The following is a 26,517-nucleotide window of genomic DNA, read 5'->3' on the forward strand; positions in this document are numbered from 1 at the left end:
GTCAGCAGTTTGTTGCTTAAAGCTCACGATTGCAAAATGTCATACTAATTACAATGTGTTTATGTCACGGTTTTCTATAAAGTATCAAAAGTTACAGAATAAAAAATATAAAAGCCTCACCACGACATTTGTGACACGACGCCTTAGAAACTACAGAGTGGTGCTCTGATCAAAGCTTGCCTACAGAAAGCTTTAAGTCATTTCCATATTTTTGATTAGAAAAACAAACTCAAACTACTCCTTTCTGTGTTTTGACTATTCAACACTTGGTATTAGAGCATCAGAGGTCACAGGTTACACACTCTGGACTTAGTCCACCAGATGTCCGTAACACTGACACTCTTCCCCTAATTTAACCCAGATTTTCTTTGGCAGCTTTACGAATATATTTTTCAATTGAACAGCCTGAAAAAGTTACAACTTGCCTCAGTCTCATAATATAATATAATATAATATAATATAATATAATATAATATAATATAATATAATATAATATAATATAATGTGGGGGGGGGGGGTGCTTCCCAGCAGCTGAAAGCCTTATTCAATGCCTACTAATTACTTGAGCTTCAAGTTTGATCATGGTGCTGTGTTTACTAGCATGCATTTTGTGTATTGCTAATTTTAGTTTCTCCTTAAGGTTCCTTTGGTCTTCAGCCAGAGCAGAGATGGACGCCGGTGCCAAGAGTGTTACATGAAATTAAATGGAGCCCTGCCAGGCAGGTGTGGGCAAGAAGAGGCTGCCCGCTTGGGAGGAGAACAGCAGGATCAGACCTGCTTTGCATTTTCTGATAAGCAATTCAAGCCCATGCATGTGGTGGACACTTCATGGATAAACTACCACCTCTGCTGCCAGCACATAGCTAACCCCCCGCCGATGTTCTGTGCTTGATAAAACCTCAGGCTTCATCATGCATAAGTTGAAGCGCTCCGTGTCTTATATTCAAATGAAAAGTTTATTTTGAAATGGGAGTGGCGCAGCTCACCTCTGGGCTGAGTTGTGATGTCCAGCATCATCATCATTGTTTTCTGCGTCTTTTAGCAGCTCCTCTGCTGCCTTCCTGGCGTCCTCGTCTTCGTACTCCCTGACGTCGTTCACCTCCTTCACCTTCAGCAGCTTCACCACGAAAATCACAATAAACTGCAGAGAGCAGAGGAGAAACGCACCAAGCAAAGCGGTCAGAATGAGAGTGTGAACTGGAGGCGCTTAAAAACTCGGTTTCAAAGTGCGCTCACCAGGAACCAGTAGATATTCATGAGCAGCAGGGCGAAGAGCAGGGCGTTGAAGAAGAAGTAGAAGGGGATGTTATTGACCGACTGGATGCTGGACACACATGAGGCGTACAGTACTTTAAGAGGGAACCAATAGAGTCGGAACCAGAACCTGAGAAAAACGAGGCGGGAACAAAACAGACAGCAGATATTTAGGGACTCTGTGGATGAATAAGACACCAGACAGCATAATGACAGAGCTGTCAAAACTTCAAATCATTTCAGTGAGACAGCCAAGCAGCGGAGGGGGAGAAACCAGAAAGCAAGTTGAAGATTTAAAGCTTACCAAGTGACGCTGAAGCTGACGGAGCCCATGTTGGACAGAACGTCGTTGAGCAGGTGGTAGCCGCCTCCTCTGGCCTTCAGGTAGACGTTTAGCTTGGTGAACTCCAGCAGAACGTCGTTGATGTCGTGCAGGAACAACACCAGGATGCCCACGTTGTGGTACCTGAGAGGGAGAAATCAAAGCGAGATTCACTTTCAGAACACGGTCGGGTGCAACGCTCTCCACACCTTTCCCCTGTTCTAGTACCTGAAGGCGTAGGAGAAGCTAATGAGAGCCAGGGTGATGATGTGATGCACCACCATGACGGCAGAGTCCTTCCTCCATGTGTCCATGTTGACGGTGGCGTAGATGGAGTGGCCGTAGAAGCTGCCCTGGATCAGGTAGGCTATGGCGATGTCTGTAGGCACTGTCATACCACTCTTCCAGTCTGAGGGAGCAGAAGGAGATCAGGGGAAGATGCTGGGCTACAAAGGCTGTGATGACTGCAGCAGCCAGAGATACACAAGAAGCCTTGACCGAAATGTTTTACAAAGTAGGTCGCAAACCATCTTTAATAGTTTATTTAGATCATTTATAAATACAATCAATGATTCTCGGCCTGTAGGTGGGAGCAGGATGACACAACCCAATGCATGCTTCAACACAGAGCAAACATCGTGTCCTATAGTAAAAAAAAAATCCAATTTTATGCACTTTATGCTGATTTTTGTCATGATATCAAAAGGTAAAGATACATAAACATGTTTTGCAGAGTTCATAATGCTGCGTAACAAGCACACAAGTAAAAACAGATCAAATGATTTCGAAAACATCTGCGGACCACTATAGAAAATTACAAATTCGACAAAGAAATCTGCATACATTTAGTAATCTTTTATATGAATTGAATTATTTTTAACTTAATGTAACAAAGCGATTGTTGCAGTATGTTAAATTATATATATATATATATATATATATATATATATATAATTTTATTTTTATGAATTATTATTGTTTAATCTTCGTGCTGCATGACTCCAAGTACATGGATTGCTGATGCCTTTTTATTTTTATTCTTAATAATCTAAACTAAACTGCAATAAATAATGAACACGGTCCACATGGTGGTGCATTTGGCAGCACTGGTGCATTTCAACAAGAAAGTCCTGGGTTCAAATCCTGAAATTAGAACTAAATAAATATTCCCTCTTTACTTTAGTTTCTGCTTAAACTTTGTTACAAATATAGCAGGAAAATTTTCCATCATTTAAATTCCTCCAGATGTAAAAGAGTCTCCAAGGCGTGGACAGTTTGTCGTGTCTTCATCATGCTCATGCATCCCTGTAAGCACAAGTCAGAGGCATAGCATGGTAAATACAGCAGAGATCCTGGAGGAGAAGCTGTGGTGGTTAGCGCGGTACAGAAGGAGGAGGGATCAGGTGTCCAGCAGCATTAGGGAACATTTCTGATGAAAACCCGCCTGAATGCAGGCTAAGACTGGCTCGAGTCTCTGAAGCCTATCAGATGTTGGACGGAAACTCTCTCCTCCGATGTTTGAGTGAGGTTTGTCTCCACATGGATGGGGTTTCATTCAGGCGTTGTGTAATGTTTATCGATCAAAGCTTCCACCATTAAACATTGAGAAGAGGCTCGAAAAATGGATCCCAGGAGAAAAGCTGCCAAGGTGAGGAATGGGAAGCAGAGGCATTTCTTCCTACTTAAAACTTTAGGTTTTTCCACCTTTTTATTCAGGATAAATATGCAGCACCTTGCAAAAGTATTCACAGCACTCAATTTATTTATTTGTTTACATTTTTCCGTCACAGTTTTCATTGGTCAAATCCAGCAAAAACTAATTTGGAAGTGTGAAACGGAAGTTTATTTTTACATTTTATACACACTATTTTTTATTTATACAGCACCTTTCACAGATAAGAGAGCATAAATATTAAAACACTATTAGATAAATCAGAGGGTTAGTTTAAATCAAGAATGGCCCAGTCAAAGTCCAGACCTACATTCAATTTAAAATGCTGAAAATTGCTGCTCACAGACGCTATCAAACTAATCTAATTAAAACTCTGGTAATTCCCAAAGGAAATGCATGCCACACTTTTCAGTTTTTATCTGTAAAACGGTAAAAATTGTCTTCATGACAATGTGCGGCTTTTTATCGGCCTCTCCCAATAAAAAAGGCAGAAGTTTGTGGTTGTAGCCTTAAACAATGTGAGTGTTTTTGCAAGGTTTTGCCGACTATGGTGCTGTTTTTCAGATTATCTTATCATCCCTCTCTACAGCTTCCCTCTCAGCTTGATTCCTCCTCTCCCTCTCTAAAAGTCAGGCCCTGTTACTCCCCTGCTCCACACATCACACACTGACGGCTATTAGCCGTGACGTGGCGATCAAAGACGAAGCTGATGCTGTCCGATAGCCCTCGTGAGCCCCGCTCGCCTCTTCCTCCTCATCCTCTCCAGGAGCGCTGACACCTCAGTGTCTGATGGAGGAGGTCGAGGGACAGTAAAAGACATGAGTGGAATATACGCAAAGTCTGGGAGCACTTCCATCTTCCATTAGCAACACACTGAAAACTGTAATGATTCTGGTTTCCATTAGGGTACAATCATAAAGATCTCTTGTTATAAATGTTGTATGAAACCTAATGTGTTCTATAGTAGTAAAATATGTTAAATAAACATATTCTGTTATTAATGGACAGACTCTGAAGCATTAAAATAGGTCATACCTTAAAAGCAAAAAGGTTTCCCGCAGGCTCAAAAAATGTGCAAGTCTTCAAACTCTGGAGACAGGCACCAGCAACCCTCCCCACCCCATTAGGGACAAAGGGTGAACAGAAAATGGATGGATGGATGGATGGATACATATATCTGCCCATGTAAGTACTGAGGGGAATTTTACCTCCTGCAGAGTCTCTATAGAGCAGCTATAGGGCCTTATTTTACCTTCTGATAAAATAACCGCAGCTAGGGGCGTCCAAACCTTTTGCACCAATGGTCAGAATCCCAGAGGGGCGAAAATGAGCCTTTTCTCTCCAATTAAAAATAGATAAATAATATCATTGTGAATATTTTATCCTTTTCCTGCATGACAATAAATTAAAAAACTAATATTTTAGTGAAGGAAACAGTATGACATTCACCTTAATGTTTGCAGTTATTTAACTTTTTTTCTTGGTCTCTTAAATGTTCACTTCCAGCAAAAATGAGAATTTTCTTTTAAAACCTTTGCTGTGTTTAGCCAAGCCAAGTGCAATGGATGTGTGTGTTCCTGTGTGTAAAAAATGGCTGAATGTTTGTGGCCCACCTTACTAAGAAATACAAGCAAAAAAAAAAAAATTCTCTGCATTGCACTTAAAGTTTTAAGTACAAAACAATTACAAAAAAATGCCCAAATTATCACCATTCTTGAACTGGTGACAGAGACCACACAAAATTATTTCAAGAGCCACAAACGGCCCCCAGACTGCACTTTGGTCACCATTGACCTTCACTCTTTCTCTGCCCTGAAAATCTAGGAAGGAAACCTCTCCTTAAGTCAGCATTTATCCGTTTATCTGGCTGACTTTTACTGACTGGATTACCTTCACTGACTTTAATTTTAAGGAAAAAAAACCCACACAGACCCAGATTAAATGACCTATAAGTAACATAAGGTCTCCACGGTTGTGTGTCTTACTGGAGAAGACGGATGGTGGGTTGTTGAAGAAGGAGTAGGAGGAGAAGAAGAGCAGGTAGGTGCTGTAGGACCATGACATGGTGTAGAAGACCAGCTTCCACGCACTCTCTGGCATCTTGGCAGCATCTTTGGGCATCAGCCTGCACCACTGTGCAAGAGGCTGCAGGAGAGAAATCAGTAATAAGTCACACTACTTCTACAGGCAGTCAGAAGAAAATCACACTCCTTTTCTCATAAGGTAGAAAAAAAATGTGTAAAAGAAAAATCAGCCAGATGAAAGTTCAAAATCATGCCATAAATATTTCAATCTTGTCGTACTTTTAGAGGTGTTACCATAATTTGACCGATCCTAATTTAAGTGAACGTGATAAAAAATTTTTTTAAAAAGCCATGACTCAGCTTACTGAAATAAATTTCAAACGCACTGCAGGCCTCAGAAAGCTGAATCAGCACCTCAGCAAATAAAACCTATTCATCCACATCTTCATAAATCTATGCTTTACTGCTGCACCGCTGGATTAACTCCAGTAAGATCTGCAGTTTTGGCTCCTTCTATCTGTGTCCTGAAGTTTGATTTTTTGAAGAGTCAATTCAGAAAGATCTGAAAACTGAGATTCCCATTTTAAAAGTCAAAGTTCCTCTTAAAACAACAGCTGTTGCTAAGGTGTTTGAATAAATGAAGCACTGCCAGATTCTCTTGGCTAATTGTAGTTGCCATGGTGACTAAGCAAACCAAGTAGCTAATAATTTTGTTTTTTAGACGTTCAAAGAAAACGTCTGGTTGTAAGGTGTTTTAACCACAGATGTAAAAAGCTTTATTTACAACATATTTTTGGTATCCAAAGAGTAAAAAAAGTGTCTAAAAGCTTTAGTTGTTATTCAAAAGAACAGTTTTCTTAAACATTTATTTTCTGGACACAAGCAGCAGAAATCATCTTCTACCGGAGGTGGATGGACCTGTTGCCCTGACAACCTGATCTTGGATAAGCTGCAGACAATGGATGGATGGATGAAATTATTTCACAGTTTTGTTTTTTATTTAATTGTTTTAACTTCAAGTTCATGAGAGTGTCTAGAAACCTTTGATCAATTATCCACAATTTTCTGTTTCCCTTATTTCTTCTAGCCAGTCTTCAAAATGGGGAAGATGAGAGAGCATGCCAACCAAACAACACATGTTGAGCTACCAACCTAACTTTGATCAGCTATTCTGATGCTTTCTTTGATAAGTGAAATTTGATATAGTTTGACGATTAAAAACATGAAGCTGAGCACCCAATGACTCAGATGAGGGATGACTTTAGTCTGTTTTTAACAAAAAGATATCTACAGACTAAAAGGTGCTGAATATAGAAAGAGAAAAACCATTTGCTATTAATGAAAGACCAGTAATGCCACACAAATCGTTTTGCTTTTTTAAAACTTTTTCTTCACAAAGCTAAATGTAATATTTAAACAAGAGTTGTTTGTAATCTAAAATAACATCTATTTCTTTCATAAATATCAATAGTTGCAGTGCAGCAGCTAAGAAATTGAAGTGTTACGTTCCTTTCCGCAGCTCGTGCAGCTCAGGCTGGGGTTTTAAACCAGGAAGTAGTGCCTAGATTTCTCCAAACCACAACTAGACGTGCTATTTAGCAAAGAGAAATCCAACCAAGCATCACTCAGTTTGGGCAACATTGTGTAAATAAAATAAATATAGTTAAAAATATTTCAAATGTAAGTAGTTATATTTTCTTAGCACATCAAAACTGACTAGATATAGCAGAACAAGTTTTCAATTGAATTCAAAAGTATTTTACTGATCCCTAAATCAAATTAAATGATGTTGTAACTCATATTAAGTTTCTTCTAAGAGCTATTTTAGCTGATGACTGTTGGCAGGAAGGATCTCCTGTAGCAGTCTGTATTACAGCGAATCTGAAAAAGCTTCCGACTGAAATCACTCTGTTGTCATACAAGAGTTTTATACAACAGGGCCGGTCGTAATTTTCTCGATTTTATGAGGAATCCTTCTTTGCACCGTTATCTCTGGGTCGTTGAGAGCAGTCTCCAGAACAGAACCAGCACTCTTTACCCGGTTGGTGTTTTTTTTTGTCTTTGATGCTGCTACCCCAACACATGATGGCAGAAGAGATTAAACTGTTTTCCGGGTGAACAGCGATGCTATGTCTCGCCTTTTTTCGTGTCTCTTATCATTGTGTAATAGTTTGAAAATATTTTCAGAAAAGTAAAAAAATAAAATTAAGGATTCTAGTATTTAAGCTTTCAAAGTGTTTGACTGCATCACATTTACACATTTGTTATCTTTATAAATGTGTCACGTTTGTTAGTGTCGCATGTCTGTTCATGCGCAAAAGAAGCAGCACGATGTGACAGCCTGCTTATAGTTTTTTTTTTCTGCGTGCAGCAGAAAGCAGAAGTCGAAGCAAAGTTTTGTAGCACCAACACAGTCTATTATTGTGCAAAGATTCAGCCACAGGTGGGAGGGTCATGTGATCTTCATCCTAAGCCTTCCTCTGTCTTCCTGCTTCATCACTCCTTTTATTTTTTTAATTCTGCAGCTTCTATGTTGCAACAATCCTCCGAGATAAAATGACCCATTTAAAGAAACTAAACTACGGAAACATTTGGACGTAATCACACAGTGTAAACGAGACACAAAGGAGGTGAAGCAGATACACAACAGGTATATGAGCATGGCAGGGACTCAGATGGGCTGTTTTTCAGTGCTTGATAGCTGTGCCAAGACCGGAAACCAAACCCTTCCCCCTCCCCCCTTGTAAACAAAATTACACACACATACACAGTGCTATAGAAAGCCAAAGAGTGTAACTGGAGGCAGCAAAGTGAAAGTAGCCTGTGTCAGTGATACAGCCCACTCAACCTGATGGGACTGGGCTCAATGACGGCCTGCATGACAAATTCATGAAGAGAGCGTTACTCCTGCTTAGAGTCAGGACATTATTCAGTTTCTGCTTTTCCTGATTGCGTGATACGAAACAGAACAGCCAGTTTCATCTTCGTCTTGCGTCTTAATTTCCTGCCTTCCTTTGTTTATTCTTTACGCCTGTTTTTCCTGCTGTTTTCACTAAGTGATGGAGTCCGTGAGTCACACCAGAGACCCGAGACACAACAGGGAAAGGAAGCTGACTGGGGCTGGACAGATGTGAGATAAAAATGTAACGGCAACAGACTCATTAGCCAGGACACATGTACAAAGTCAGGGGTCACATGACCACAACCAGGACAGCTGATTGGCTCAGCCACAGGTGGCGTGTGTTAAGTGTCCGTTAGGTCCTGACCCGAGCAAAGTGCTGCACAGGACACTCCGCCGCATTCTTTAAAGTCTCCCTGTGCATCTGCATCAGTCCCACCGATCTGTCTCCCCCCCTCCTCACTTCTTCCTCATTCCCGCTGTCCATCCACCACTGCGTCCCACTCACCCGTCCTCCTCCCCTGCCTGTGACATTTATTTATAGAAGCCAGCTGTCAGCACACAGTGCAGCCCCCTGCAGTCCTTTAGCACATCACCCCCACCCCTCAACACAAAGCACTCGCAAAGGCTGAAATGCACTAGAAGCTGAAGCTGGTTGAAGCCAACAGTGACTCTGCACTTCATGCTCTTGCTAAAGCCGCCAAAGCCACACATCACACCGACTGCGTTGTCTCCTCAGCAGCACAAAATCACTGTTCTTCTCCTGTGTTATTAACTGCAGCTGCTTGCCGACGTTAACGCCACAAACGAACGACAAAACACTCAAGTAACCATAACACATTTTATGAGATTCGTCACATCGTGAGTCACCTTGAAGGTCTCTCAAAATAACGTCTGATGTTCAGGCTTTGTTGAAAAGTGGAGTTCCTTGTGATGACAGGACGTCCCTGGAGGTTTCTTTATGGCTATTTAAGGTCAGTGAGGCCTTGTCTTTATTTAGTTCAGAGAAATATGTCGAAAATGTGACTTTTTTAGCCCATACATCCTGTATGTGGCCTTAATAAACAGTCAAAGTCAGGCTTGGTTAGCCTGTTTGATAATTTTTTAAGAATAGAAAGATGCCTTTCTGTAAACGTCTTTCATTTCTCTACTGTATTTCTGCCTTTTTTTTAGATGGAAGGCAACATTGCTCACACCTAAAAAAAGATGCTTATGCAATGAAAGGACTTTTAACCTCATGAATTGTTGATATTCAGGCGGTTTGTGGTCAACAGACTAAAGTGTGACGCTGATGACTCGACCTGCAGAGTAGTGAAGTTACTAGGGATGCACAATTAGGCCTGTCACAATAACAAATTTTCCTGGACAATAAATTGTTCCAGTAGTTACTACGATTAACGATGGTTGTCTTGAGATAATTTTCAACTGATATAATGGTAATAGCATTATAATGCAAGAACACATTCAAAAAACTTTCAATTCTAATGAGCATTTAACACTGGAACTGGAGGATATTTTGAATACTCAAAATAAATAAACAAATCAACCAAAATAGCAAACAAAAAGAATTATAAAGTCTCTATAAACAAAACTGGGCTTCAAAAAAAGGGCCGATTGAGACCAAAGCACCAGACTGAAGACTTCTGTCATCCAGTTTTTGGTAGAAAGAGAGAGAAAAAAGACAATTTATTATGCAGTTAATTGATTTAATTCTAGTAGATGGAAACACATCTAATAAGTTTGAAAGGTTGTAAAAGTTTGCTCAATTGGATGGAAACATAGCTAATGGTGACTGAGAACCTACACCAATAAAACCATCATGTCACTGGACATTTGACGTTTTAATGGTCAATATTTGGAGGGTGTGTGGAGAAACCATCAAAATGTCAAAATCTCCATACAGTTACAGATTAAGTTAGTTCTCAACTCCTAAATTGAAGTTAATATTTATCACCAGATCTTCTGTTCTTGGTTGGCTTTGGTTGCAAAAACTCCAAAGAAGATTTCTGTAAGCGAGAAGCAGAAAGTGACTGCTGTCTGGTAGAGCTGTGGTTAATCAAACCATCAATAATACTGCCAGTATGACTACTTGCATGATAAAAAAAATATATCATCTCGCAATATCAGAAATAGGATAACATGACACTTGGGTCCTCGAGAATTAAAGCAGTGTGTTGAGTAAGTAGCACCTTAAAATAACAATCCACCCCCATAATATTGAAATGACCTGGTTATAAGAGGATGCATCTTCAAAAGCATGTTTTAAGATGTTAAAGAAAATTGTTACCAGCATAATAACAGCACACCACAGACAGACAAAGAGAAGAGGAGACATGCGGGGTATGTGCTGTCCAAAGGTAAGCAAATTGCACAACAAAGCATCACTGCTGTGATCACAAGGTGTGCTTTGAATAATAGATACATGGAGTGGTTTATGGAAATTAGTCATGTCATTACAGATTGTTTGGACATGATTTTGATGCTTTTACAGACAGTGTTTATTTCTTTAACTGAAGGTTTGTCTATATTGTTAGTCTTTCAAATGTGCTTATAAAAAAAATGGAGTTCAGAGAAAGCTTCAGTCCATCCATCTGCCTCTGCACAGTACCATTGCTTTAAATGTATTTGTTAGAAACTTTTGTCATGTTTTCAAAAGCAACCCCTGGAGAAAAGCGACCTAGAATACTTCGGTGTATGCTTCCAACTTTCACAAAGCCTCTGTCGATGTACCATGACATTGCTTTTCAAGGGTCTATTTACAGACAACTTTATGCGCAATATGTGCTAGAAAATTAAAGAAGCAAAAATGACTCAACGACAGATAAAAATCTGCCAATTTTGTCTGCAACAACTGGGTCAGGTACTGAAAAATGCAGCAAAACCAAGAAGAATAGAATAAAAGTTAAAATCTGTAAAGAAATTTGGCATTTGTTTTAGGATAGGAAAAGGCCTTATTGATGCATCTCTGTGGCAAATAAAATAAGATGGAAACATATTTGTGAGCACTGACAGAAAGGAGCTTTCCTCAGCTGCAATTTGAAATACAATCCATCCATCCATCCATCCATCCATCCATCCATCCCAACATATAGGATCCTCACAGGGTCACAGCGGTGTAAGTTCCCAAATACAATACCCATTTTTATTATACAATATTTTCTGGAGATATCATAATATAACCCTATCATAACCCTATCTGTTAACATACTTTTCTTTAACTTTACCAACCTTAGAAATGACATGGATTATGATCCAAAGCTTGGTCTGAAATGTAGATTGATTGATTATTTACCATTTGGCCAAAAGTTAAGTTTTGTTTCTCTCTATATCGAGCCAACCCTCCGATTTCATTGTCCATAATCCATCAGTTTTCTATGTCAGCCCCCCAAGTAGAGATATAGTGGGTCAAGGACAGTCATCCCTCATCATCTGTCAGTTGACTGATAAGGTCTTGAACTACACTCAGGCTGGACCCACAGTCTTTCAACAGATCGCCCTGGCTCCTCTTCCCCCCCTGACAGAGCGACTCTGGCTCAACTCGTCCCCTCGCCTGAGGCATCGCTGCCTCTCATTTCACTGTCCTTCCTGCCTCCCTGCCAAAGAGACTCTGAACTGGAAATCGGGGAAGGAGAAAAAAAAAAAAAAGAAAAAGTGGGTAACTTATGAAGAAGCTACAGAAGCTGATTGCATGAAATGGTTAATATGATTAATCGTAATGAATCAATTTAGCAAGCGATTAATTCTTAACTGAAATCGTTTGCTGAAAGAAAATACTCAGAGCAGTAATCAAGTTAAAACTGCACAAAAAATATATAAACATTTTGAATTTAAAAAAATAAATAAATAAATCCTGATATGTTCTACCCAGAACTCCTCAAGTGACAAAGTTTTAACTTCACCCGGCTCAAATATCCTATCAAGTATCTTTTGTTATCTGTTATTTATCGGTAAATACAAAAACAATCAACAGATCAGGCTTATGTTTGCTGGTGTTATGTCAAGCAGAAAGGGCTAAACTTTTCACATGTTGACGTTAGAAGTTTTTTTAGCTGCGCATCTTTTCCTATAAATGATTATGCTTTCGCTAAATCTTATTGCTAGCTTATTAGACTTGAGGCACAATTTGCATCTTTTAATGTATTTCTAATATTGTATAAGGGGGACTTATGTGGTTTAAAAAAAAATCTGCAGAATGTTCCAATTCTTTATCCGATTAATCGTCAGAATAGCCAATAGATTAATCGATTACTAAAATAATCATTAGCTGCTGCCCTATGTGAGACATCAGTCTGAGTAAAAGCATCATCTTCCTCTCATTCCAGACGTTTCTATTCTCCTTTCTATTCTGACTCGACTGCTAGTCTTTTCCAGAAGATCTCCACGTTCACTTCCTAGAAGCAGGCGACGAAAGAGGACGAGAGGTGAATGGACTCTGCCTTGTTGGCCTGTTGCATAAGAAGATAAATTGGGCCAGTGAGTCAGGATGCTGGCTCATGTGTGGATCTGTTAAATCAGGCCTGCTCTCATTCGCCTTCTTTCATTTATTTTGGCTCGTTCTAGCTTCGATCTCGTTCTGGCCGCCTGACGACGTCACTCTGGTTATCTTGGAGTACCTTTAAACCCAAACCTGTCACAGATGCCCTCTGGTTTTAGGGTAAATAGGATTTGCCAGGGCTAATCCAACAGATGACCAGTTTTAGACTATATATACATGTGTGGGTAAAAATAGCCCATTCATCTGTGATTAACAATTATAACAATCCAATCTGAAGTGCCTTCTAGAACATCTTGACGCTTCAAATCCACTGTTTGTCTTCAAATATTATCAGCCACCCGATAATCCGTTTTAATACATTTGTTTTTTACTTTACAGTGTGGATTATCGGCCTCTATAAAAAGAGAATGATGTCATTCGCCCTCCTGTCTTGTTCTTAACAAGGTGGAGAGCGGACAGCTGCCACTGAAGATAAAGATTGAGGGTTTTAACGTTGGCATTTCTGCTTGAAGTTGTTTGTAAAAATGGGATATTGGGCTTTGCTTTTCTTCTATGCTTTAAATTTCTGTCATTTGTTTCACCATGTCAAGTTTACTTTATTTTTTTCTCTATCATACAACCAATCACTTGCAAGGTGTCTTCTTGTTTACATTTCCCACTAAATCATGCTGTTTTTATATTGTTGGGCTTTTTCGTGTTTTGTCGGGTCTCTTCTTTTATTTTTTCAGCTTTTCCGAATGTTATTATGTTTATGTTTTGCCAGTGTTTTTGTGTGCTGTTCCCAACGTTTATCTTTAATCCGTTTCCTCCAAGGAGTTATTGCGGATCAGCTGTCGTCACGCTATCTATCTGCGCCCGGCTTATTTTTGCTTTAATTAGAAGGAACAGGAAAGGTTTCTAACGAGAAACAGCAACAATAAAAGCAGCCTGGTTGTGGGAGGGAAGCTGCTTTATTTTGTAGCTGTGGAACAAATCCTCAGATTACACAGCATGCCACCTTAAGACCATTTCCCCCAGAGGGGTTTTCTCCGCTGCATGTCTCGCCACATCTTTGCTGACCCACTGAAAACAAAAACGCTTCCAGCTCACGAATGTTGAATCACGCCAGCTTTTACTGGCCTCCTTATTTCCCCTTCCTGCCTACATACTTGGTGGATTGCATGCTGGGAAATGAGTCAGCTGTTTATTTGTATGTCTGTAAATAAAACAAAAAATGAGGGATAGGTTCCTTAAGGGTCTCAGATGAATCAGCCCTCCACGCAGACTGAAAAGGAAATGTAAGTGACACGGAGGATAAACAGAGACGCGATCAATAATTTATCCCACTGACAGGAACGTTTGCAGGTATGTTCACACAGAAACAGAGAAGACGAATGCTTTGAAGCACTTAGCATCTTTTCTGTTTCGATTCTGTCATTTTTAGCTCGAAGAACTAAATTTGACATACATTACATTGCCAGAAGTATTGAGACGCCCTATCAAAATATGAAATTGAGATGTGTCATTCACCTTCATTTGTAGAGCAGCATAAAAATAAGCATTTGGAGCGATTCTACAAACATTTCTGAAGCCATCAATAGCCCTCGGGATCTGAGTAAATTCAAGAGAAATCAGTTCTGCAGTCAAGAGCTCCAGACTTCAACATTTTGAGCCTCATTGTGTTGAGTCAAGAGTATTCAGTATGCTACAGAGCACCAATAGGTTGAAATAGAGGTTAAATGAGGCCTGTTGGTCAAAGAAAAGTGATCAAAATGTCCTTATCAATGTCCACTGTCCACCTCCATTATCAGCATTTCACAACTTCGTACCAAAGGCTTAAAAATAATTTCTGTAATGTGTGTTATTAATTTAGATAAAAGGATAAATCATGTCTTCCGTACATGAAATAAATTTTCTCTACTTTGTTCTGTTCTGAAGAGAAGTAGATCTTTTGTCAACATATTTGCATCATGGAAAAAGGAAGACATGGATTATTAATTAAAAGCATGTAAGATCATTGTTCAAGCTAAAAAAAGATACATATATAGATAAAAAATATATTATCTACATGCATTTTATAGATAATAAAATCAGGAGTTGTAGATAATTGTCCAACAACTGATTTTTCTAAATATTTTTTGTGATTATGTGGGATTTTTCCCACCAAATAATGTAATAAAAAAAAACATTCAGTGTGAGATTTTCTGTTGCAATAAATTATTTTAAGGCTTTTAATTATGCAAGCCAATAATTAAGGTGGATATTGCTGAAGAACAAATCAGTTACTTCTGAGGAGAAACAGGATGCCGCAGCATGTGATGATCTTTGACTTTCCAAAAAGAAGGGAATAGATTGTGGCTGGCAGATGGAAAACTCAGTCCCCCCGTATAGTTCACACCAGTTGCTGAACATTTGGATTTAATTTGATTAAAAGCCTGTGATTAGATGAGGCACTAAATTAGAACGGGTCTGAGTGAGTGCTGATGATTCACCACTATATGCACATGTGTGCAGGAGCACCGAAATCTGACTGACAGGTGATGCTGGCGGACTAGAGCTGCAGTACAGGAAACGCCTTTGTCTATTTCTGCAGAGTGAAAAATTAATATTAACTCCCCGCCAGGCTCCCAGTATAACAACATGAAGTGACTTTGCATTTCTGAATTTGTTTGAAGTAACTGTTTCAGCTATTTTTTTCTTTTTGCTTAAGATTTAGACCAGCAGTTTCAGTTCCTGGTCCATAACTGTGGCCCTAAGACTCTGAAAAGCCCTCTCACGCTTCACACTTCATACATGACAATTTGTCAAAAACAAAATAATACACCTGCTTGGGGGAGGTCCAGCACATCAGTGAATCCCTGAGGAGACATTAACGCCTCGTTTGTTTATCAAATTGATGTCAAGAGAATCAGAGAAACCGCACACAGGCTCAGCAGCAAGAAAATCCACAATATTAAGTCACATTGGGGACAAATTATTTGTAAAGTTGATTCGTCTGATGTAATATCACAGATTTGAAATTTCCTGTTCATAGCAACCTCATTTTACAACAGCTTTAAATAACACTCCTGAATTACAACATCTACTGAGCGCATCAGCATTAGCGTGATGTATGAAAAGCTAATGAAAACAAAATGTCTTGATGTGTAAGCATAAAAAATTAAATGTATTTCATTGATCAATTTCAATAAAACCACATCCTACTTTTCAAACCATCACTAACTTCGACCGTCACATATACAAAGTCGTGCAATAATCAGAAAAGATGAGTCTTTCAGAATGGTAAAAGATTATTCTGCCATCAAATTCAAAGTACAGATGTATGATAGGCAAGCAGTCATGATGAAAATAAAATATGTCAGTCAACAGAGGCATTTTCATGTTTATTTATTTAATTTATTTTGTGATTTCTCATGTGTGTGTGACTGTGCGTCGTAAGAGGAAACTTGCACTTAAAAATGGCGAAATGTTGTTCCCTTCAACACCATTTCAGCCTTTTTAGGAAGCAGGAATGTGAGAGCCCGTCTCACTCTCATCTCTAAATCATGGAGATGTGAAGTAATGAGTTCAGTGACAGGTTTTCTGCTACAATGTCCTATGAATTAGGTGATAAAACAAAAATGTCTGCACTCTGTTATATTTTAAAAGAGCTGCTTTCACTTTGTCACCACTGCTGTGTACAGCTGCACACTCGTGCTTTCTTGTAATAAACTCCCTCTGTTATCATGTGGTGAAATGCAGCAATCTGTGAAGAGAAAACTATTTGGAAGTTGGTATGCAGTCAGGTTTAGAAAAACTATGATCAATAAAAGCTATTGTTAAAAAAAAAAAGTTTCCTTATTAAGAAAGGATTTTTTGTGTGTGAAAATATTTATGATTTCCACAGCAGCACAAACAAAGTAAAGCAAACATGTCCCAAAAGGCCTGATTTCTTTCTTACTTTGCAAATTAGAAATGATTTAAATTTGCTTGCTTGGCTTTTATTTGTCTAATGGCCTCAGTTAACTGTGTTTGTGTCAATGTCAGGTCACAAACCAGAACTAACCAAAGCGATAATGCAGCTGAAGCTAGTCAGGCGGGTCAAGCTTCTTTTTGAGGACAAGTTTATTTGCAGCTCTGCAGAGAACGCGACATCACCGCCTTCAAATTAAATTAACCTTAAAACCATGTCGGCACCTTAAAGTGCAAGGATTTTATGCAAACTGGATGTGTCATGTTGCATGTGTGCGTCAGGCGGTTCTGAATTTGCACGCAGACCTACTTGGCTCACGGTTCAAGCTGACAGCTGGAAGACATATGGTTGTCATTCATAATACAGTAGCCACACTTATTGCAACACGGCGAGAACGAGGGCTGACACTAGAGCGGGTGAGAGTAACTGTGAGAGCCAGGTCGATTTAAACTGATGAGAAAAAAAACATCCGGACCAACTATTTATCTCCTAACTGCAGCATTTTTCACCGGTGTGTGTTGAGGTTTCAAAGTGTGTATGTTATGGTTCAGGAGAGCAGGTGTGTGTACTGTTGTTTATACCACTTGACATTTTTCACATGCTGCCACATTTGAGCCAAAACATTTATTTTGTTGGGGTATTATGTGAAAGACTAACACAAAGTAGCGCATAACTGTGAAGAAGAAGGAAATTTCTATTATTTTTCACAATTATTTTTTAATCCAATCCAGGTCCTCTTACTTTGAGACCCCTAAATGGTACTTAGCAATTTGGGTTAAAAATAAAATCTCAAATTTTGTTTTAAACAAAATCCAATTTATAATTTTAATCGACTAAAAAAACGTACAAATGACATATCTTTAAAAATTATCTTTATTTCAATAATTTCTTTTGTGAGTTGACCTGAAATTCAAAGTCGGAAAAGAAAGAAGCTATTAAAGACGTTTGTTAAAAAAGATTGTAGTTCTTGGCTAGCATCACTTGAAGTATGGAAACCAGAGGTGTGCATTAGTGAAAAGAAAATCCAGATTTTCCAAAAATTAAATCTTCAAAAACAGAAAATTTGATTAATTGATAAACTAGAATTATAGCCCAACCCTACCACTAAATAAAACATATTGCTCTCAAATCTTACATAATTCATAAAGCCGCCTGTTTAGGTTTTAATAATAATATAAGTCCAGTTTCCTATGCCCTGGCCCCCTTGTGAGAATTTTATAAGTTAATTTATCTCTGCAGTTGGATCTTTTACAAACTGAATTATGACTGGAAAAAAAGCTAACTACATCTAAATCTTGCAGCAGCATGAATCATTTTCAGCTTAAATGTAACTGGAAACATTACAAATCTTGTATGGAACTTTATTCTTTTGACCTTCGAAATAAACCTTTCAAAGGTTTTCTAACTAGTTTGAAGACTTTCTGACATGAAGAAATTAATCAAATGGTCTCATTCTCAACCACTCGATTTGCACTAACTAAGCTTTGCGGTTATGCAAACCCCAAACTGCACAGAGGATGGGGACAGACAGGGAGGACAAGACACATGAGCAAGGAGGGAGGGGAGGTGCAATGATTTGTATATTCAGAAAAGGACAGAGATGAAAGCCGGCTGTCCAGACACTGCACTCTGCATGAGAGGGATTCCATACAAGTGTTGCAATTTCTTTCACAGAGAAAGAGAAAGCCCATCTGTGAAGTGGGAAACTCATCTAATTGCTTCCAGGGAATAAAAGGCTCTTTAGATCTTACCCATAACTACAGTGCAAGAACAACAAATCCACACAATTATGGTACGCAAGCCATAAAACACGATGTTTTCCTTCCAGAAAGAGAGTGAACTTCAGCTACCTCTGACCACTCAGTTCTCACTTGATGATAAAATGTGTCCTTGATAGAGGAGATTCATCCACCAAGCTGGGCGCTCACAGTTAGAGTGCGTTCTGGCCCAGTCAAAGGCTGTCCGCTGAGGGTGGATAGAGAGAAACAAACAAAGGAGCAAGAAGGAACAGAAGAGAAGAAAAAAGACTGGGAGGGAGACCGCAGACTCAGAGCTTCATGTCAGATTCCTGCTGACCAGAGGAAAGTCTGACCGTCTGCAAACAGAGCTGATTCATCCCCATGCATTGCAATGTATAAACATCCCTGTTGCAACTATAATTTAAGGAATGCAGGACTACTCTCTGTTAAATTATTAACCAAGAACATCACATTACAATCTGTGAACAAAGCTCCAGGCTGTGGTCAATCTATGGCAGAGGAATAAGGTCATCTATGATGCTAATTAACAAAGTTCTCATCAAAGTTCCTAAGTGTGGTTGTCCAGACTCAAAATGACTGCTTTTATGGATGTCATTTTTTCAATTCCCACAGTGAAGCAACAAACAATGTGTTATATAAACCTGGGTGACAAGTTGTTAAGAGTCCAACATCACATCTTACTGAAAAACTAGAAAAACAATTCATAGCAGTACTTTTAACCCGCGAAAGGAAAAAACAGCGGCCATTTTTAAAAAGTCTGTTTATTCATTTAAGCCACTTCAGCTCTGCTGAGTTCACATGTGGCTGGAGTTTGTGTTTATCAGCAGGTAGGAGGTGAGTGGGAGCAGAGTGGGCTTTCAATTATGAAACAAAGCTCAAAAAACAACACTTTTAAAACTGGCTTTATAAACTTGAACAAAAAGGTCAGTTTATCAGCAGCCTTCAGTCGGCCATCATCTTTTCACGCAGCGTAGAAAAAAGATCCAAAGAATTGGGAAAAGACGTTCACCTGTTGTGGTTTGACCCTGAAAGGATCATTCATCCTCAAAAACTCTTCGATGTGGATGAATTAAAACGATTCTGCAAAGATGAGTGGGTCAAATTTCCTTCACAGCAATGTGAAACACTCATTTTCAGGTATCAGAAAATCCTTCATAGTGTGTGTTGTCGTTAAGGGGGCAACAACCAGACATTAGTGGCCCGCAACCTTTACAGTTCAATTAGCTATTTTTACCCTCAGTATAACTTTTCAGGTTTTGTTTTTTTTTCTGACAGCTTCACATGGTAATTTTCTACTATATTAAATGTGTTGCAATTGTTAAGGAGTCAACATTTCATTTCTATTTCTAGGTATGAAAATGAATACTAATATAAGATGTTAGCAAATATTCCACTCGGTGTTGATATAAAACACCTAACTTGTAACCTAACAACAAGAAAAATAGCTTGTTTTAGCAAATGCAAAATCTGAAGGCCATTGTTAACATATCTATATTTAAATGCAGTAGTTGATTTTTCATCGTCTTCCACTTGCACTCTGGAGCTGCAGGCAGCAGAACCCTGGCGTAGGGATTTTCACACAAAACCGGGTCAACTCAGACTCTGCTTTTTCGCCTACATGTATAAAAACTCCTCATTATCTTTGATGCTTTATATGTGACTAAAAAAGCACAATGAAGGAACTTTGTAAGGAGAAAAATTCTCTTTATTGCGCTGTGTAATTTTACTCTTTGCATGCATCCACGTCTTCAGTCTGCGGTCATTTCCAGGTGACTGATATGTGTCAACATGGCATATAGATGGAAGCCAAGATATCTCATGAGAACTTTCTAGAATTAATCAATGTAAATCGGCTCACCTGTCAGTGGTTTTGACACTGAGGTTGATCAATATCTAGGATTGCTCCAGATCATTTATTATAGTGACAAGCTACATTAACTTCAGCAAGCCTATGAAGTGCAGGACAGTTTAGTGAAGCCATAAGTTCTGTGTATGAACTACAAATCGAAAGCCAAGGTGGAAATATATTGCATGTCAGGTGACGGCCTAAGTGCTGCTCATAACGTATATGATGCAGCAAGAAATTAGATAGCTGGGCCACAGAAGAAGAGAGCTGACAACAAACTAATGTAATAAAAACTCACTATTGCTTGCAATCAGTGTCAAAACTACAAGCAAGCTTTATGTGTGTGGGCACTTTTGGAAGAATGGATATCACTCCCTGCTCACCACAATCCCCAGAATCAGGTTTCTGCCTGTGGCTCTAATGTGCAACAACCTAATGGAAAATGAATCTGGGATCTGTGGTTGGGAACGCCATGGACCCAGAGGATGCTTTCCGAACTAGGAGAACAACAGAGAGCCGGCCCCATTCGCCATCCAGCTCGGTGCAGGAGGATAAGCTCTGCGACAAAGCTGAAGCTGCAAAATTACCGCTCGGAGAGGCACTTATGAGAATGGTTGCAAACTGCTGCCACTGACACAGCGTGACTGCAGAGCACACAAAACACAAGCAGAGTGATGCAGGACGCAAACATTTAGAAAGTGAGCAGACGTCAAAGAGCATATGTCCTTTCAAACTGCATATGGATGTGTATGGGTGAATATGCAATTATGTTAATGATTGGCTGCTGGAGCTGAGTCAGCCAGCGAGGCCCTTCAAGCTCACTTCTACTCTTCCGTGCTCTTTCTAACTCCTCTTCATTTGTTCATTTAATCCCCCAGACTATTCCCCTCCTCTTCTCTGAACTCTACTGTATTTTCTTCTCTATTTTTATTTTTTTTAATGAACGTTTATACTTCCTGTTGAAGCAACACGCGGCTTCTTACGAACTGCTTCTACACTCTCTAGAACAAGAAATAGCATGCAGATACGATGAGCATTTTGTGCATCTGAAACCATCCTGCATCTGTACACACAGATGCAAATGTTACACCATCGGTCAAATCATGCAAGCAAATTTGAACACATCAAAAGCTGCGTGAGCTGTCTCAAAATTTTAGCTGTGCAGAGCAGAGCTAAAAAGAAAATGAGGAAGGAGTCGTAGCTGGGAACTCTTAAGTGTAACATTTACATGCTAGTTCCTCTGAACAGCTTTTCAGCTCTTATCTTAAAAGTCACATTTATTTTTTCTTTGAACTGCCAGTGTTACAGTGCTGCCAGCTGACGAGGAAGAGCATGTTGAGGATGCATGGTTATCTTACATAACAGTGGCTTGTAAAAGAAGTTAATTCGACCTGGATGTGTGCTGCCGTGCCTCATGCAGCCACGCATCAAAGCAAATGTGAAACACCTTTGTGGGAGACAGAGCGATAACAACCCCCAACGAGCTGCTCCCCAGCAGACTCAACAGATCAACTCGGTCACATGTGAAACGATGGCAACAAATGGAAGTCCCTAATTTAATGGATTATCGCATCCATGTTTGGGTCAAAGCTTTGCCACTTGAGTTATCTTAAAATCCTCCATCAAAAAAGCCCAACGATTTAGTTTTCTATGTGTACTTCCATTACAAACAAGTCAAGATTTTTTGCTCTGACATGTCTCTATTAACTGTTGTGTCAGACTCCAGACTGAGAGAAAAATTAAGGCGAGTCGGTAACCCGCTGAAAAAAACAGAAGCACTTCCTGAGCAGGGGAGAGTGATGATTACAGTACATGATGTGCATCTTAAGTTAGTCAACTCATCAAACCAAACTCAGAGTCCTGTAAGCAACTGACCATGAAACGAATAAAGTTTTTATTGCCGCTTGGCGGACAGACTCTGTGGAGCAACAACCTCTGAAATTATGACATTAAAGCTGACTTACGGTATCTTTATGAATACTTTTTATCTGATGAATTGGTCTTTAAATTTGAAAACATGCAACACCCTCTAAAGTTACTCACAACTTGTAAAAAGACTTTGTTGTTGTAGGATAGACTCACACTGTTTACAATTACAGCTGTTTAAACACAGTTTCAAGAGATAGAGTCGATTGGATCAGGCAAGCTTTTTACTTTGTGCGCAGTCCGGCAGGGACGCACTGACCCTGCTTGCTCTTTTACTGGGTTTTTCTTGTGGAAATGACCGTCTGATGGGACAACCCCCAGCTTCCCTGCTGTCCGACCGTGACATCTGCCGTTCTCCTCCTGAACGTTGTGCTAATACTAAAACGTTTTATGTACTGATTTGACTTCAAGCTATTTTCTTGTTGTCATGTTTGACTTATTGAGTCAATAAGTTAAACATGCTATGTTTAAGTTATTGTTATGTTTTTCTGTTTGTCATTTTGTTAGGTGTAAATAAATTAGATAGAAGCAGGTTTTCCAGTTAACATAAATCTTCCTCAATTGAATGGCATGTTCTCTTGTCTTTCCCATTTTAACGAGTTGCAGTCAAGCTGTATTTTTTTTGTAACTCAGTATAAAATAAAATTAAAATGTTGCTTTAAAATGTTAAATACTTTTGTGTTATTAAACTGATCAATTATCAACAAATAACATTCATATGTTTCTGACCCCAACACACATTTACCTTACTTAGCAGGTTCCCTTATTTTTCCCATTTTGAAGAATGACTAAGAGAAATGAACACATCACATCAGAAATTTACTGCAGGGACGCTGGAAGTCATCTATTACTGATGAAACGTTTCCACAAACGGTCATCAACTTAGAGTGGCAATAAATGTTGAGCGCTCTGTAATTACCGTTGATATTTTAATAGCGTTCCCTATTCTTTAAAATTCAGTTCATACTAGTGCAGAAGGTACAGCAGGTTCGGTTTTGACAAAAAGTCTAACAGAATTTTCTGTGAATCAGCTAATAAATGTTTGCAGATGAAGTTTCAAGGTCTTAAAACATCGAAAGAACTTTGCCAACTAATGTCCAAGTTATCAGTCAGCAACTATAGGTTCTTATAAGCTCTAACGATGTGCATACCTAATTATCTATGATGTAATTAACCGCACTCGCTTTATTCCATTAAAGAAACCAGAGCAACCGCACATGTCAATACAGTAAAAACCACACCATCAATCTTTAGAAGGCAGCTATTAAACATGTTTATTTGTCAGTCTCTTTAATGAGAAACAATCTGGTTTTGTTTCAGGCTAGTGGGATGTGTTCAGAAGAAATAAGAACACAAACAATCTACTTCTGCTTCCCTGACAACTCACTTTGGTTTTATAATGTATAACTATAATACTGTAACTGAATTAGCTCTGCATGGCTGACCTACTCTGAAACCACCCGCCTCATCCCTAACATTCGCCCTCTCCAGTTGGATTTGACATGAACTCAATAACAGGAGGTTTAGGCACTAATTACCAATCAGTCTGATAATATCATAAGGGTGATGGTAAGGCATGATTATATACTGTAAAAGATAAAGCAGGCCTCATTCAGAGTTTTTTCAGTCTGGATTTGCCCTGAGATCCTGCATGATGCTCTCTACCATCTGTATCTCAGAATAAGGTGCCACATCCAGGATTTCTGTGCAGAGAGGAACCTTGCTTGGCATAAACTAACAGCAGAAAGAGGAGGGAGGGTCCCGGGGTCTTGGATGGGTGAGGAGGAGAATATAGAAGATCTGGGCAGAGGTCCAGTTCTGTCAGAGGACAGCTTGAGTGTCTGCTAGACAAAATGGGGTGAGATTGCTGCTTTTAGAGTTGTTGCAGTTCTGTAAGCGCATATCTCCAAGCACGCCATAGTTTTCCAGCCGCACCATGTGATTTCTCTAAAGACGGTGTTTGATCTTTTTATAGTATGCAGGGATACTTTGATTGCTGCAGTAGCTAATTTTCTGGTGACTGATTTACCTCCAACAAATGACCACAAAAAGTGCTGTACCAATTCAAAACTAAATATAGGTGACAAGAAGTCACACTTCAAAATCAGTCTCTGTTTCTGACATTTTAAACTGATCTCATCATGAACACTTGCTATCAACACATAATGAAGTCAGGTGAATCAGGTGTGAAAAGGACACGCCTAAAATATTATGAAGAACTTGAATCAAACAAACTGTTCTTGACCTCAACTGGGTCAGTCAAGCCCAGACCCAGATTCAACTCAAAAGACTTGAAAACTTCTATTCACAGATGCTTTCCAGCCATTGTGACAGAGCTAAAGCTATTTTTCCAAGAGGAATATGGATTGCACTTATAACTGCAGCAAAATGTTGTTCCACATTACTTACCCTGAAATAAATAAATATATTTTTGTATATATACATATTATTTTCACATCATTTCACAATTATTCACTATTTAGACACATAAAACACTTTGTTGCAGCATGACAAAATGGGGAAATTAAGTATGAACATTTGTGAACGTCATTGCACGGCGCACATAAAGCCTTACAACTTCAATATGATTCACATTTGTGCAGCACAGGAGTAAATATGGCCAGCGTTTCCTGCCGTGGGTGGCCCCACAGTTAACAAGTGTGAGGCCTTTTTCTCTCACATGCATGACCAGAGCATGTGCATCGCAGCTACACGTGGGCACACACTTCCTTGCCCAGCTTGAACCGACCATCTTGAATGACTCACAGTACCCAAACTAGAGAGTAAGAGCAGACTGTGAATGCAGCAGCTGTGCTATTTGAACGTCTGTGTGAGTCAGGTTAATATTTTCTGACATTATGGTTAAGCTGTCTGGGGAGAGGGTAAGCTCTGTCTTTCCGGCTGTGTGTGTGTGAACATATGTCCTAGCTGTCCTACAAGCACTGCCTCCTCTCGCTCGTGTTTTTCTTGGCATCTTGGAAGCAATGCGCCTTAGGAGGAAGGAGCAATGAGTAGGGGTGTGTGTGGGTGTGTGTATATATATATTTAGGGTGAGGGAGGTTTTCACCTACCTTAAACAGACTTTCTGTCAGTCTCTTCCTGATTATCGTCCACAAAAAGGCGCAAAAGAAAAAGAGGGCGATTTCGGTCCAGGTGATGTATGCGTTATCCAAGAGGGTCCGTTTGGAGAACTCCAGCCCGCAGTGGCTACAGTCCCTCCATGCGCCCAGCATGGCGCTGGAGCCTCTGGTGATGAGCTCCCAGTAGCCCGGCATGGGCTCGACTTCCACCGGCCCAGCGCTGCCCATCGCTGTGACGACAGAGAGGGTAAAAACCGGGAGAGGTGCCTCCAGCAGAGGAGCAGAGGGAGTCCAGACTGACCGCTCACCAGGCTCGTTGGCTCAATAAAGCACCCAGAGCAAGCTTATCTAACAGGCTTATCCCCTCTTTAGGCGCCTAATTTTTTGTCTCCCAAATTAAGACATGGGCCCATTCTTTGCTCTTGTATGGGGGAAAAATCTTCGGGGCCAGATCAAACCAAAGGCGGTGATTCAATTTTAAATAGAAATTAAAATCCACGTCAAATTACAGGAAGGGTTTCTTGGAGTTAATCTGACCCATCTGCGGCAAATTGGTGGTTCATCCCGCTCATCATTCCGCTACGCACACTGCTCATCTGCGGCAGGTTAGCCGCCTAGCTTACAATAAATCAAACGGACAGCGCAGTGGAGGGAGCAGCTTCCCCGCTGTTAGCGGGACCGTTAATGAGTTAACCTTTAAACCGAGCGCAGACACGGGAACACGCAGCCCGGCCAGACTATTGTTGCCGCTGTCAGAGACGCGCTCTCATCTCGGACCGCTATCCGCCTTATATGACGATCCTGAGCCGCTTCATGAGGGAGCGCGGCCGCTCGGAGGCACGGACAAGTTATTCCGGCGAAAATAGAATCAGACTGACATATAACCCGGTATATGAAGGCATGCGTCGTTTCTTCTTCTTCTTCTTCTTCTTCTTCTTCTCCTTCTCTTTCTGCGGCGCTGGTCAACGTGTCCGACGCTGCGTTTTTTTGACGAGGCGCTCTCAGGTCCACAGCGGAGATCAACTGGTGCGTTCAAAGAAAGGAGGACAGTCTGCGTTTATGGCTCAGCTGCGTTTATGACAAAAAAAAAAAAAAAAAAAAAACTAGCGTAAGGGCGTGACGTATTACTGGCCCGCTATCTTCTTTATGAACTCTCTACTTAGACCACCGAGGAACCGAAAGGATGGTTTAAAGTGACAGCGCAGAGAAACCCGTACAGCGCCACTTACTACAGAGGTGTCCAAAGTGTGGCCCGGGGGCCATTTGCGGTCCTCTGCAGGACGTTGGGCGGACCCCTGACCTGCAAGG

At 40.0% G+C, this 26,517-nt stretch overlaps 1 protein-coding gene across 1 annotated transcript in view; it reads right to left on the minus strand.

The window, feature by feature from the left end:
* cers1 (ceramide synthase 1) overlaps positions 1-26,454 on the minus strand; it is a 31,547-nt gene extending 5,093 nt beyond the window's left edge. Inside the window, exons 1-6 of the mRNA XM_005800514.2 lie at positions 25,201-26,454; positions 5,234-5,393; positions 1,805-1,985; positions 1,559-1,720; positions 1,237-1,384; positions 987-1,141 (exon numbers count right to left, since the gene is read on the minus strand). Coding sequence (XP_005800571.1) covers positions 987-1,141; positions 1,237-1,384; positions 1,559-1,720; positions 1,805-1,985; positions 5,234-5,393; positions 25,201-25,437 — 1,043 coding nt within the window. The 5' untranslated portion in view covers positions 25,438-26,454. The remainder of the gene's footprint in view (positions 1-986; positions 1,142-1,236; positions 1,385-1,558; positions 1,721-1,804; positions 1,986-5,233; positions 5,394-25,200) is intronic.
* Between the last annotated feature and the right edge of the window lie 63 nt (positions 26,455-26,517).

The sequence above is a fragment of the Xiphophorus maculatus genome, chromosome 9 (assembly GCF_002775205.1).
Source record: "Xiphophorus maculatus strain JP 163 A chromosome 9, X_maculatus-5.0-male, whole genome shotgun sequence".
Taxonomy (NCBI): Eukaryota; Metazoa; Chordata; class Actinopteri; order Cyprinodontiformes; family Poeciliidae; genus Xiphophorus; species Xiphophorus maculatus.